Here is a 15,039-nt window from a genome sequence, read left to right on the forward strand (position 1 = left end):
TTAAAGATGGGACGTTTGCAGCTGTCTAATACTTTACTGAGCTACTAGTTCACCATTAAGTTAAGGGTGTAAAAGTATCACTTCCAGAAAACAGATTTCTAGTTTGTATAATTTGGAGGAGTTTCTTTAGTTTAGAACCATTGATCTGACCTACTGAACTTTTAAACTTAAGAAATCCAACAGCATCATAGCAGAATTACAATATCCTAGATATTTGAATCCAAAGGTTTTCCCAAAGAGCATGCATGAACTAGTTTTCCTTTTACAAATCTTGGTCAAACCCTAATGCAGCCTTCTTAACTTTCATGAAAGTACCTGTATAAGCACAAACTCCGCCCAGCAAAATGGGTGTAAGTATTTGTAGCAGTTTCTGGCAACATTCCTTTATTTGCTTTGTAAGAATCAGCTAATGCAGAGATCCTATACCTGGTGAGATAGCGACCTGTGTGATGTCACGTGTGCACTCATCCATATTATCTGTGCTTTCAGAATGAGATTCTAGTTCTCGGTCATAAGAGTTAACAGATTGTCCTAGTCAAACGTTTCAGACCAGAAGCTGGGGATTCCCTAAGATGACCTGGGCAGTCCGGATCAGGAGACGTTTACCTTCACTATGGTCCAATCCTATTGTTTGTTCAATTTCTGCGTATGTGCGAGTGCCATGGACCTGCATGGAGTCTATGCCGCTGGCCTCCATTAAGTGAACAATATCCATCCGGTTGATTTTCGTAAGACACTGGGTAAGATTCGTATCTGTGGCATTAGAACAACACCATGTAGCTGAGTTAAGACTTTCACATGCTCTCTCCCCCCCCTTCTCCATATGAAGGACATATGGAGGATACTGAGCAATATAATATATATAAACTACAGATGCATTTAGAAGCATTGCTGTGTACAACGTAAAATTAACTGAAGGGCTGCCTATAAAAATTAGCACTCATTTTGGTTTTTTCTTTAATAAATTTGTTTAGTTTCCGCAAACATATTTCAGTTTAGGAAAAAGAGGCCTCAGTGGCTTTCTTCTCTTTCTTTGCTGTAAGATGTTCTGCCTTGCCCTCAAAGGAACAACATTAAGCTCTTTTTCTCTAAGAATCCTGCGATATGCCATGTTATACAGATAAGCTTTAAAAACATTAAGTACAATCTATAGTCATTCTTTCTATAGCCTAAATTTTACCTAGATTTTCTTTCTGTGATTATAACACACATCTGCCATCTCAACTGGCAAATTGGAGACATTTACAGGTACTATAACTGGAAACAAACCTGTTGCGTGTTTCCCATCCCTTTCAAGCCAGTATTTGAGGAGTGCATGGCTCTGGTCTTGAAGTGAATTAGGATTTTCAATTCGTATCTGGTGAATTTGCTCTTCTGTGAAATCCAGTTCTCTTGCTAGCTCTGAAAAAGAAATCCATCTCTGTAAAAATGTCTTTTTCTTTTTCCCTGCCTTTACATCTATTTTACAGCTGTCAGCAGCAAAGTGGATTACAAAGTTTTCTGAAACCAAATTCTCTTTGCTTCTATGTACCTTGTGTTATACTTAGAGATATTAAACAGTGAGTTCCTGATGGAGACAGAAACACATTACGCCTAGAAGCGGTGGGCCTATGTGAGCTTTGATAAAATTCAGCAGTGACAAGCTGTCAAGTAGAGCGCAGTTGCAGAAATGGCACGTGAGCAGATCAAAATATTTCAAGCTACAGAGCACCATGCTCAGCAGATTCTAACCCCTGAAATTTTGACTACTTCAGAAACATTGGATCAAAATCTAGTAAAATAATTCATTTTAAGTAATAGCCTTTTGTAGGGCTATATTAAAGCATAATACTACTGCTCTCCTGGACTTCTTTAATTTAAAGAAAAGTAAATGTCTACGAGTACAGTTCAAAACCAAAACCTGAAAATGTGAAACTGAGAATAACTGGTGTCTGTGTGAAGTAGCATAGACTCAGAGTGCAGTCCAGAAAAGAGAAACGGTTTAATAGTCTGTAGTATCTTTTATCATGTCCAGAACAAGGAGCAGCTTTCTGCCATCACCAAATTAAGATGAAACCGTTGAAACAGATCATCAAATGAGTTAAAGCCATGGAGATCTTGTTAGATTCCTACTGTTATCCCTGGTCTCTGGATTTCTGCTTCTTTCACTAAGGATTCATACTATATTCCATAATCATTATCGCTACAGTTGCGTGGACTTGACTTTGGAGGGTGTCATGTTTTAACAGGGTGGAAGGAACCCTAACCCCAAACCCCAGATAACCTTATTTCCAGCCTGGCTTGTAAACTGGTGCAACTGTAAACTTCAACAAATAAAAACAGTAACTACACATTAGATTTAAATCCTAGGTAGTCAAGTTAAGTTTGAACAAAAAACAACCACTGTTTTATCCTCCAAACTAATGTTTGACACTGAAATCTTTACTATAATCAAGCTTTACCATATGACAGGAATATTTATACAGAAGTATTACTCTGCCCTCTCTAAAATGCTATGAAACAGCAATGTCTAGTTTTGATAAGCATCAGTTTTTTCTAGTTTTGTTTTCAGAACAGAATTTATATAAAATTTTCAGCAGATTCCTTATCTGCTACATTGCACAGGTCCATGTCCTACTGATTTCAAGATATCCATGTTGAGATGAGTGACATATGCTCCCAGCCTCCTCTGTGGATTGAAACAGAGGACAGGGAAGGAAGAGGGGAGTAACGTAAGCAAAAGTATTGGTGCTATTTTGCCTATGCTCTGAAGATGCTTATAAAAACAGTCTAGAGCACAATCTTTATTTTCAAGGAGTTAACATTTTTTTCTCTCTGGTATACAACTCTTCTTTACCGCCTACAGCTTTGCTTATATTCAGGAGCACAATACTATTCTAGAGATAAATACAAAAAAGTGTAGACCTGCTTTAGTTTTTCTCACAGCAGGTTTTTGTCGGACTGTGCAGCTTGACACAGCACTGAGATTTCTGCACAGCTCTCTTTCTTTATAAACACTTTTGAGCTGGTTTTCAGTGACAGACATCTGCATTTTATTCTGCATTGCTTTCACTTGTCCCCGGTACTGTGAACTGTCTCAGATCTTTTAAATCCATACATTGTTACAAATAGGTCCCTTTTTATCCCTTCTTCCTCAGTACCGTTCTGTTGAAAAGAAGGATGTCACTTGTCCTGATAGTGACCTTTCCAGCTCAGGAGTTCCAGAACACGGTTGATGGTTATTCATGTATTTGTTTATCTAGCCAGAGGCATTGCTTTTTGCAAGAGACTGCAAGGTAACAGAGGCCAGCTCTTTGTCACCCTCTTGTCCTGGAACTTTTCCCTCTGGAGATGCCACAGCCAGTGCAGAGGCCTTACCTCTGCATCTGAGCACTTCCCTAACATGCTATAGGAATCTTAGTAACCAGAAGACAGTAAGCTACTGAAATATTTCTATAAAACATCTTTAGCTAATCAGGAAATCACCCGAAAGGAACATGAAAAAAGTGAGGAATGTTCCCCTCCTTTCTCTCGGGAGTACACAACATGCATTTTACCTGTCCAGCTGAATCCAAGATGATCAGCAATGTGGGCCAGTCTTTCCTCTGTCCTTTCCTGAGCATCCTGTTGATCTAAAGGTCAGAAAGAGCCAAAAGTTGCCTTTTACAAGTTCAAAACTGTTTTCATAGGTGATATAGCCCAAGAAGGGAAAGTGGTTTGGTTTTTTTTTTTTTTTTAACTGCTGCAATCTAAATATGGACAGACTATTACAACTGGGTAACTAAAGGGAGGACTATAAATCCCCAGGTGTAATAAAAAATAAAGCTTGATTTTTCAGAAAGCACAGGACTTTCTACATTTTTCCATTTGAAAATCAGGCCTTCATATGAAAACCTAAACAAGGACTGAAGTGCCTACTGTGGCTATTTTGGCCAAGCATTTTATTCTAAAATTTCATTCTAACACCAAATGGCAGAGTTTAACTAAGTCAAGAGCCATAATTTTCCATGCCTCCTTAGTAAACGCTGAGGTTGAAAAATTCATCTGGACTGGTGCTTTTAATCGTGTTCTTTCTATTTAGGGAAAGTTTTGTTTAAACAGTCCATATGGCACTTCATATTACAGTTTGTATTTGAGATGTTGTTAATTTAAGTGTCTTTGACCCTTTCAACTAGGGAGTGATACAAAATACTTACAACGAAAGCAAGGAAAAATCAGATGTTCATTTGCCAGTCTTCATTTATCTGAGTAACAGTGAGACTGACTGTTCCTCCCATCCCCAAAGCTAATTTGAGGTTGGCAGAATTTGAGTTTTGATTTTTCCCTGAATGCACACATGGATTGCAATCTTTCAGATTCAGAAAATTGCTTAGGGTTAATGATGTATGTATGCTTCATTGTAGCTCCTGGATTTCCACAGTGGCTATGCAGTAGTAATGTGCAAGTAGGTGAGAGGAAAACCAACTGCCAGAAAACTTGTACTAAAGTTACCGGTGACACCGAAATTTCTTGAGACAGATTGTTGAAAAAAGGAACATGAAAAAATTAATTGCTTAAAATTTCTGCAGATTGGGCAGAAAAGAAAAATGAAAATGAAACTCAAAAGAAAATGAATTTGCCTGTCTCAGTTTTAATCGATGCCCAAATATTTCAGTATTAGCAAAAATTAATAGTTAATAACAGGGCCAGGGAAAGCCAGAAGCCAAAATGTGCATGACCTGAGCAATCAGTTTAATGGTAAAACAATATATGTTTTTAGAAGTGTTTTTGTTTAAGGTAACACTTCCCATTAGCATTCATGGTTTGCAATCTTGAGATTGTTTCACAGACAAGAAAAATACAGACACAACACAAAAAACCAAACACAGCTCACAGAGGAAAAAAAATACACAACTAACCACCAGAAGCTTAAAAGAAAAAGCCGCACACATTACACATGTATACAAATGTACACACACGCACACACACCCCAAAGAAAACAAAAAACTGAAAAGTTTAATTCATGACATGCGTCGCACAGGGAATCCCAGTCGTTGGCAAATACCTTCAGCATGGTCATGGACATTTTCATCAGGGATACGTTCAATCTGAGTCTCTACAGACTCATCCCAAATGGGTCTGGTGTCAAAGATGTCTTCAGGAACTGACTGCTGAGTCTCACTGGATGGCACATTTTCAATAACTGAAACTTCTAGGGCACTACTGCTTTCATCATCTGAAACTAATTCTTGTTCTCTCTCTGACTGCGTGAGTCTTTCCACTAATTTAGAAGCTTCATCACTAATTTCTTCAAAGAATTCTATGGAGTTTTTGCAAAGGTCAAAAAAATGTTCCTTACTTTCTTTTGTGGGACTATAAGCACTGCGGGAGGCTGTAGTGCTTCTGCTTTTAACTGGCAGCCGTGATGAGAATACCTTGGATCTTGCTGTTGTTGCCTCATCTGAGTCTAGCTCAAGCTTCATATCTCTCTCCCTTTCTCTGGTCTCTGCTTCTGCCTCAGCATAACTCCTAGCTTTTATTGAACGTTTAGTCTTTGGGTCCGTGGGAGTACTTGCATCAGATTCAGATTTACTTCGGTTATCTTGTTTCATAGGTAGTTTGCATGTTGTGTCAAGAGCTTTGGGTGACTCTAGCTTGTGGACAGGTGTGTCTGTGTATGTATATTGTTGTTCAGCTTTTTGGAAAGCTGCTTTGACAGGAATTTTAGACTTTGGTTTTGCTTGGTCATCTTTTCCTTCACACTGTAAACTGTCTAGGAAGCTGTCTGTGGGAAGGCTCTCATTTTCCGATTGTTGCAAGGACTGTGATGCAGCAGCAGCTGTTCTTACAGGAATTTTGGATTTGTTTTCACAAGAAGGCACTCTCTCCATTAGAGCAGTAGGGATTTCAATCACAGATCTCTGTTCCTCTGGTGAAGAGTCTGGGGACTCATCACCCTGTTCAGAGCAAACCGATCTAGTGACTTTGGAAAAACCTAATTCATCTACTACAGACTGCTCAGGAGAGATAGGGCAAGGCACCTGACTGCTGTCAACCTCGTCAGTCTCTGTTCCGGAGAGGGGCTCAGCTTCAGAGGCAGCAGTTTCTTTCTTTGGTGATTTTGAAGAAGCTGAAATACCCATTTTAATTGGAATTCTGGATTTAAGATCTGCTTTTGCGGTGCCTATGTTGGCACCTTCACCCATCATTTCTTCTGATTTATCACTAGACTCAGATGCTGGGGGTGAGTATTGCAATGCATCTTTTTCTTGTATATCTGAGTCCTCCGATCCTGAAGGTGAAAATGGATCTGGTGAGCTCTTCAGCTTAGAACATTCTACCTCTGCTGCTTCTTTCATTTCTTCAGATACAGAAGCTTCTTCCTGAGGCTCCTGCCCCATTTGGAAGAAGTGAAAGCTTTCATCTGGATAGTTCCTTTTGGTCATGTCAATGGCTCCACTTCTAGTCATTTCAAACAACTTCCCTTCCTGAAAAAGAAAAGGATTTTGTTCACTAAGTGGTGTCCCTTCTTCGGTGGGTGTTCTGGCTGGTGTTGTATCGGGTGTTGTGCCCTGGGATTGCCTGTCTACCATCAACCCAAATATCTTTTGTTCCTCTTCTTTCACCCGAGCTTCAAAAGCTTCATCATCCTCACGTATTTCACTCCACATGTCAGAATCCACATCAGTTTTAGTGATGACAACTTGACTGACCAAATTCTCTGTTTCATCTCTTATATCCTCAAGGGCAGATTCAGCTCCTTTTGTAGACTCTGATGCTGAAGACCCCTGTGACATTTTCTGAAATGCATCCTCTGGTTTTGGCTCAATTTCCATATACACTTCCTCTGAAGAGTGATATTCGCTACCTGTGTCTCTGCTGAGCAAAACTTCACCAGCCTGATCTTTTCCATCTTTGACAGAATAGTTTTCCCTAGGTAGCGGACTTCTACCAGATCCTACCTTACTTTCAGAGTCAGTAAAGAAATGTCCAGAAGACACATTTTCGTAAGGGCTTACTATATAAGGAGCACTACTTTCAGCAGCACCTGCTACACAACTGTCAAGCTCCCCTGTTTCAGTGGTAAGGGATGAATACTCTGGTAAGGGTTCCTCAGCATGAATATCTCCTTGAGATGTTTCAAAATCTGTATCTGCTTTTCCCAAATCACTTCCTGCAGCAGAATGGTCAGTGGCATCATCTCCAGCTGGTTTGCCACTTTGCGGTACAGAGTACTCAGCAGTACTGCGCCCACAAGAACCACCATCTACTTCGTCAGACACAGCTGTAGAAATGAGATCTCTGTGTGTGACCAGTGCAGTGGTTTTGCCATCTTTTTCGGTAGCATCACATTGCTCTAGTGTCAGTGAAGACTCAACATGTTCCTTTTGACAGCCATCACCAACAGAATGACACAGAGTACCCCCAGACTGTGTGACCGGAGCACTGGCACTAGCTGTCTCACACTCATCTGCACCGTCACATTTTAATTCATCAGTTTCTGCTGATGCACAACCATCGGAATGACAAGTGCCTGATCCTCCTGTGGCAGCCTTACAGCTGCCCCCATGGAGAAGTGGTTCCTCTTTGTCATCTTCTGTTGGCTTATCGTGTTCTGCTTTACCTGCACCTATCCCGACAGAGCAGTGCTTTGAATCGATGGGCTGAAAACCCACTTCGTCGGGGCTAGAACTGGAGTCAATACTGGATGGTAACGGTGAGGGTGGCTGCACTCGGATCACAGGCTCCATTAAGAGGCCTGAGTCAGCTTCTTTTTTTAGCTGAGTCAATTCTGGCTCGCTTTCTGAAGAGGACGAACTTTTTCTAGATTCAGCTGCAGACATCACCACTGTAGGTACATCTTTTTCTTCTACAGCTGTTGACTCTGGTTCTTCAGCTTCACATGAAGGTTGCAGATCAGCAGTTGCAGAAGATTCATCTTGCTTACAATCCCTTTTGTAGTCTCTCTTCTGTTTTGCTTCTTGTTCTAATTCATCAAACATTTTTATTTTGGTCACCATTTTAAACATCTCCTCCTCAGGGGTGAATCTCTTCTTCGGTTCACTTTCTGAATCATCCTCTGGTTCTTCGCTGACTTCAGGGATCATGGCCGACTTTGGCATGTTTGACAGTGCCTGCGAGTCTGCTGTTTTAGGTGTGATTTCATAGCTAATTTCTTCAGAACTAGGAGTTTCAGGTGAAAGAGGACTTTTCCCTGAACTCTCCATGAGGGATGTTTGCTCTAGGCTGTCATCATCAGCACTTCCCTCAGGGTCACGGAGAATCCTGGAACGCACCAATGCCAGCTCTGGGCAGGTTTCTCCTTTGCTAAGAACAGACTGAAGAGGACCCTGGCCCAAAATACCAGCCTTCACTGTTTGCTCTACAGGGCTACTTTCAAGGGAATCACGGCAAGGAGACTCTTTCATAGGACTGGGCTCCAAAGAATCAGGCGTTTTGTGTGATGAGTTATCTTCTAGCACTGGGCTTGCTTCCAGGGAGTCTTTATGACTTATAGCCAAAGAGTCATCTGCAACTGGGCTAAAGCTTTCACTATCATGGCTAGCAAGTGTAAGTTCCAATTTCTGGGGACTTCTAACCACAACACGGCGTTCAGAGGTTATATCTTTTTCTTGCTCTAAAGCAGTGTCATGTGTTTCAGAAGACTTAGTTAAGTGTGCAGTGGTTCTGGATTCTTTATCCCTGCTAACATCTTCCATAATGGAAGCTGAGCTACTTTCTTTAGGTTTATCAGCCTCTTCTTCAGAGGCTGTAGGTACAAGCTCTTCTGATACATGGTCAGAATGAGACTTACTAGTCTCAGTAACAGCATCTAGCTGCCTTTCAGTAATACCTTTTTCATCTTCCTTTGGAGAGAGTTCCTTCGGAGAACATGTTTCTGCTGTTGCGTGTGCTTTAGCTGCTCCTTTAGCTTCTTCAGTTTGCCCATCAGTTTTCTTTGGTGAGAATGAAAGGCTTTCGGGGCTTGTTTCTGGAGTCTCTGCCAGACCCTCATGCTTATAACTTTCCTCAGAGCTGATCTGAGGCGTTCCATCAAGTAGGCTACCTGGGGAATCAGCCACACCTTCGTGTTTAAGGCTCTCTGAGCTCCCATCGAAAGCAGCACTCTGCAGAGAAAGAGCAGGAAGGAATCCATCTTTCACATACTCTGTAGGGAAAGCAACACTGAAAGGGCTGGTCAGTACTTGCTCCAAGTTAAGCTCTCCCTCCTCTGTCACCGAAAGGTGTCGGAACTGTTGATATTTGTCATTATCTTCCAGCTCTTCTTTAATTACATCAGAAAAGTCTGTTGAGGTTTTTCTGTCAGGGCTGATCTGGAAGTCAGTATCTCCTTGCTCATCAGAAGTCCTGCCCTTCACAACTGCTGTATCTTTGGCGCTTTCATCACCAAATACCGGAGGGAGAGGCTCCGCTGGCTTTTTGCTGCTCTGCTCTTTTACCTGGTCTTTACTTACAGCTTTCTTGGTAGTTTCAACAGTAGAAACTTGCGTTTTTCCTTTTTTCAATTGTGGCTCTTTCTCTGCTTTTGATACCGTGCTTTGTTTGTCCTTTGGTTTGTCTGTCTTGTGGCTTGCTACTCGCCTCGTTTCACTTTGTGAAGAAATTGTTTTTCTCCGGGTTGTTTCCTTCTCAGGGAGCTGTTGCTTCTGTTTGACAGATTTGTGCTCAAACAGTCCAGATATATTCTTGGATGGGTCTTGACCTGACTGAAAGGCTTTCATCAGTTCACGAACTGACATGGTCTCCTCAAGTCTTTCTGTCTTAGAAGAAGGTGAAACAGGTGGTTGTACTTTGTGCGCTACTGGTTTTTTGACTTGTACCGGTCTTTTAGAAGCCTTTTCAGCAGTGCCTTCTTTTGTTTGAATTCTGACAGGTAGTTTTGACCGTACTTTTTGTTCATCTTCCACTCGTTTCTGAAGAGCTTTAACTTTATCTTTTATGGAGCCAATAGGAGTTTCCTCTATAACCGGGGATACAGCTTTAGCCTCAGGAGCAGCTGTCAGTGTTAAGCCAGGTTCCCCACCCAGAGACTGATCTGAAGTGAGCTTTGTTAGTCCTGGTCGTTCTTCACTGCTGTGCGTCTTGCCTTCCTTTTGCTTTTGCTTGTCTCTTAATTTTGTCCTAACCGGCTTTTTAATTTCTAAGGCTGGCTTTTGTTGCTCCTGTGGACTTAGGGTTTCGGTTGTTGGAGATTCTTGTCCTTCTTTTTCAGAATCCCTGCTTATTACTACAGCTTCAAACCTCTCTTCCACTAGGTCTTCTTGTAAGGCTTGTGGCTGTACCTCATGAAGAGAAATATATGTTTTTAAATCCTCTGTAAGGTAATCTACCATTCCTGTCATGTCTGGCTTCTCCGGTATTGTTGTCCCTTTGTCCAGCCTGACTTCTACACAGGTAGGTTCAGTGACTTCTAAAGGAGCATTTCTTCTGGCCTCTTCAATTTCTTCATCACTGACAATGACCCATTCTTCTTCTACAAGTTCTTGTTTCGAAAGCGACTTCTGCAAAACATGTTCTTCTCTGGGATAGGATCCACCTCTCAGAATTTCATTTACTTTTTCTAAGTCTTCTTTCACTCTTTCAACTATTTCAAAAGGTTCTCCTGGCTCTTCTTCAGTGGGTTTTCCGAGATCTTTCACTTTAATGGAGCCTGATTTATCAGAAGGGTCAGTTGTCAAGATGGCAGTCATTTTGATCAGATCTTGTTTCATCTCAGAAACTTCAGACAACAGGTCTGGACTGGCTAGTACAGGGACTTCATTAACCAGATGGCTTTTCAGGATAGATGTTTCTGTAGACTCTGTCTCGTCATCTTTGATGCGAATGAAAAACATTGAAAGTAAAATGGAAATCAAAAATAGAGATTGGAAAATGTAATCAGGACTGAAAATGACAGTCTTTGGTTGCAGTGGTAGGAAAGTCAACAAAATGGGCCAGGAATGGTGGATCCACAAGATCTGAGGGTACAAGAGCAAAGCAAAGCTAACGGTGGGGGTGGGGGGGAAACTGAAAAGGAAAATGGCAGGAAATAACTTGCTTCATTTTATCAATATAGCACAACCACACATACATAATCAAAGCTGTAACAAACCAAATCAGGACACCACTAAAAAACCAAACTAAAACCAACAACAATAAAATTCAAAATTAAAAACGGAAGAAACACAGTGAAGTTACACAAAGATAGCATCTCAAGATTGTTCAGATGTTACAGATCAATGTTTAAATTAAAAAAAAAACAAAAAACAACCAAACACAAGAAAAAAGGGGAAAGCATTAGAACTGATTGAAAGTTGATTTCCTCTAAGAGAAAGCCAGTGTTAGCAAACCGTCAGAATAACATTGGGTTAACATTTTTTTTTTCTTAATGACCAAAATAAAAAGTTAAAAGTAATTCTGCAGTAATCTAAAATATGATCAAATACGTAGAGATCTGAATCAGCTGCAAACCGGCATTTCATCTAAGGGGACTTCACACCTAAACAATGAAACAAACATTCTTTTGTTTTAAGAGGCATGGTCCTTTCCTTGGAACATCCTCATTGACAACTAATGAATTGACTGAGGAAAGAGAGGACAGAGAAGAAAAGGAGAGATAATAAGAAAAAACTGTGAATCAACTCAGAAGTGATTTCAAAGTTTTAAAAAATGTAATGTATGGCAACCAAAAATCAGAGACAGTCACACTAGACACATACATACAATTCATGTAAGGCAAGTTATTTCCATGCAAAGCAAAGGTGTTGCAAATGCTGCTGGGTATGTAACTTCGGTTAAAAAACAATAGCTCTGAAAATTAATCATATAAATTAAAGATACATGAAAATATTTTAAAACATACTGTGGTGAAATATTTCACTAATCTGTGCAATCAATGCACAGTAAGCTGGATGTAGGTAATTACCATTATGCCATAACAGCCTGCTGGGGATATTTCATTTCAGGAGGGACTAATAGAAAATGTGTATTGAGCAGAATGAAACACTGGAGGACTGAAGCAAGTTATGAAGAGAAGGAAATGCTTAGAAATTAAAATTGTACCTTTTTCTTTTAAAGGTAGCACATCATATAAAACTTGACCCATTTCTGCACCCCCATCTAAAAGTCACAGCAGTAACGCAGATAAGGAGGACCTAAGCAATACGTGTATCTCTTTGTAAAATAAATAACCATTTTGCTATACTGTTCTCATGTGTAATGAATGTTAAATGTTTGCGCTGTACATTATTTATAACCAGATTGCTGGGGGTGATTTTGGTGCTGAAAATTTGGCGCTGCTGTTTTTACTGTGAATGGTCTAGTGCATACTGAAATGCCATCTAGTAATTTTGTGGATTTCTACCACATTTTCTTAAATGTCAAATGGCTGACTATCACACTGGCCAAAGAGTCAAGTTAATTCGCCTGAAGCAAAGAAGCTCTGGTGGGAAATAAAATGAAAGTACTATCCGAACGGCATGTGGCTGGTAGCAGGAATGCTTGCTGGGGTTCTCCGTTGCCTAACTGGTTAGCAGAGTGAAGAAGCAGTGGTAGGATTACTATTAGAGAAAAAATAAGGTAACTCCTAAACTGTGAGGAATGTTCAACAGCTGTCAGTAAATACAGCTGGTGGAGTACAGGACAAGGACCTTTTAGGATAGGCAGTGTGTCATTAACATCCCAGAGTAGTCGCCCTCCCTGCCATGTTACAAGCTTTTGGACATGACATGGTTGGCCTCCCTCACACCTGCACTGGAATGTTCCTAGCTCATTTCACCAAGCTGTTTGTTCTGCCAGGGACAGTGAGTGTAACACAGCTGTCTTGGTGGCTGCTCAGTCTCTCAAGGTAACCTTGAAAACTAAAGTGCAAATGTTTGTTTCTGAGAATAATTCTTTAGATCAAGTAGAGCAGCTGAAACAGAAGATGCTGATAAAATCTCTCAGTTTATCATAGTGTTCTAGAGGTTCTGTTGTTTGATTTTATTGCTTGTTTCTTTCCTCAGTGGGAAATTGTTTTGGATTGAGCTGAATGGATTTGAAACTAAGTACCTCTAACTGGTAAGCTCTTGTGGGTCACGTTCTTGGCTTGCCCTCATTCTTTTGGAGAGAGCTGTTTACTTGTATTAACTCTTCAGCAGACCAGGAAGGAACTGACTCTACAGCCAAATGGTAAAGTCTCTAACACACTTTTCAGAAACATCAGTTCTAATCCTGGCCGAGACCTTTTAAGGTCTATTCATGAAGGTGAATTTGGCAGGATGTTGACAGGGGTGAGATTTTCTGCATTGTCTCATAGATCCCTTTCCCTTTAAGTAAATAATTATTCCCAAACCAAGGACACGCACATGTGAGTCCTAGTTCTTACCGAACAGTACAACTGTTGGGCCAAAAAAGCAGCCAGTCACTTGTATATTACCTTACTGCAATTAGAAGTGACTTGATCTAAAGGCCACCATTAGCAGAAGTATAAGAGAACTGGGATAACTGCCTGAAACGAAGTTGCTTGGTTGTAAGTATATTTTCCAGCAATTTGGGTAGCATGATGTGAGCCATCTCAGTGGTCTTTAAGCAAGCACTTGCTGGTCTCCTTTGTATTTGTTAATTATGCTTTTAATGATTCCTGGGAACAGGGTCTCTCTCACACTCCTGCTTGCAGCTGTTCTACCTAATTCTCAAACTAATTCTCCGTTAAGCCAAAGGAAGAAGCAGCAAAACTAAATTGCTCTCTGACTGGTACTTTCATTCATCCAGTGTAAGAGTCACCAAAGATTCTAGCTCTGTGCTATGTTGGATCTAGATGAGTCTGTGACAGCCACCACTGAACAACCTCACCGGCACCCCGCCACCTTGCTTAGAGGGGGGCGTACTGCATTGAGTAAATAACTGTGCAGCCAGAGGAGCACTCAAGCCTTTCTTCACCTCTCCATTTTACTGTTCTGTTGAATTCACTTCCTGTTTCCCATGGCCAAGGTGAGACGTGGGGGGACTGAAATTCCACTCTGCTAGCTATACTATGGTGTGTCTTTTCCACCTTCATGAAATTGGTCCTCCTGGTATAAATAATAATGGATTAGAGCAAAAATCTGATCCTAATAACATTGTTAATCATGATGAATATTATTTCCCACCATGTTATTAGCTATTTTGTCACCCTGATGTCTTCCATTCTCTAAATGAAGCATTTCTGCTTTAGACAAAGGAGGTTATAGGGGAACGATCATTCATTTGATCTTCAGGATCATGGTGCTGTTGTCTTTCCAATTAAAACTTGTACATAGTATATCAAGAATAAAAACCTCAAAATGCAATGTGGGGGAAAAAAGGCAAGGCATTGCACTTTAAAACTGGAAAAAAGACAGAAGTAATTTCCTAAACAGATTTAACAAGTCACTGCATTTGAAAACAGTTCTTATTAGAGATACTCTATGTGTGTGTTTGATTTGCGTCTTCATTGAAGATCTTTGGCATTGTGAAGCACTCTCCCTCTGTTTCTAATGAAAACAGCCTGGTTCTGTATAGACAAAAGGTCTATGCGCTGTGCTGAGCTTAACGGTTATATTTCACCACAGTAAAGGGAGGGGGGGGAGGGGGGGAAAGGGTTAAACAGCCTGATTACTTTGGACAGTATCACTTTTTTTCCCCATGAGATTAATTAATTACATTGGAGTATTAATTATGCTTTCATTAAAAGTGATACTGTCATATATCTCAATATGAGGCAACAATGTGTGTCAACAAATGGACAAAACAACAAAATGGAGGGATGAGCATTCATACAAGCAAAATAGCAATAGCGGGATCACTAGGGATGTCAAAGGAAAGTAAATGCTTAGATGAACTGTTTTAAACTGTATTACTTGTTAATTTATACATTAAAATGTATTTAACTGGATAGCTGCTTTGGTATTAAATTGTTTTCTATTACATGTTTAAAGTATTGATGTTATTAGCAATAGCAGTTAAAGCTTAGCTCTCTTTCATGCTTGTCTTTATTCTTATTCATTTTTCATACAAATTGCACTATAACATTTTCAAAAAAAGAGAAAATCTTACTTTTTTCTGAAGTCATATCAACCTGGA

The 15,039-nt window shown here is 40.3% G+C and overlaps 2 protein-coding genes across 41 annotated transcripts in view; one reads left to right on the forward strand and one right to left on the reverse strand.

Annotated features, from left to right (window-relative positions):
- CAMK2D (calcium/calmodulin dependent protein kinase II delta) overlaps positions 1–12,099 on the forward strand; it is a 209,087-nt gene extending 196,988 nt beyond the window's left edge. The window contains exon 19 of the mRNA XM_055711807.1: positions 12,037–12,099. Coding sequence (XP_055567782.1) covers positions 12,037–12,040 — 4 coding nt within the window. The 3' untranslated portion in view covers positions 12,041–12,099. The remainder of the gene's footprint in view (positions 1–12,036) is intronic.
- ANK2 (ankyrin 2) overlaps positions 1–15,039 on the reverse strand; it is a 382,411-nt gene that overhangs the window by 15,314 nt on the left and 352,058 nt on the right. For 22 of the 40 annotated variants that reach the window (XM_055711752.1, XM_055711741.1, XM_055711715.1 and 19 more), the window contains 4 exons: positions 15,013–15,034; positions 3,537–3,611; positions 1,270–1,401; positions 607–753 (listed from right to left, as the gene is read on the reverse strand). In XM_055711752.1, the coding sequence (XP_055567727.1) occupies positions 607–753; positions 1,270–1,401; positions 3,537–3,611; positions 15,013–15,034 (376 nt within the window). Of the gene's footprint in view, positions 1–606; positions 754–1,269; positions 1,402–3,536; positions 3,612–5,023; positions 10,793–15,012; positions 15,035–15,039 lie in introns of all 40 variants that reach the window. The other 18 variants (XM_055711495.1, XM_055711514.1, XM_055711508.1 and 15 more) reach the window with 2 other exon arrangements.

Source organism: Falco cherrug, chromosome 1 (assembly GCF_023634085.1).
Source record: "Falco cherrug isolate bFalChe1 chromosome 1, bFalChe1.pri, whole genome shotgun sequence".
Taxonomy (NCBI): Eukaryota; Metazoa; Chordata; class Aves; order Falconiformes; family Falconidae; genus Falco; species Falco cherrug.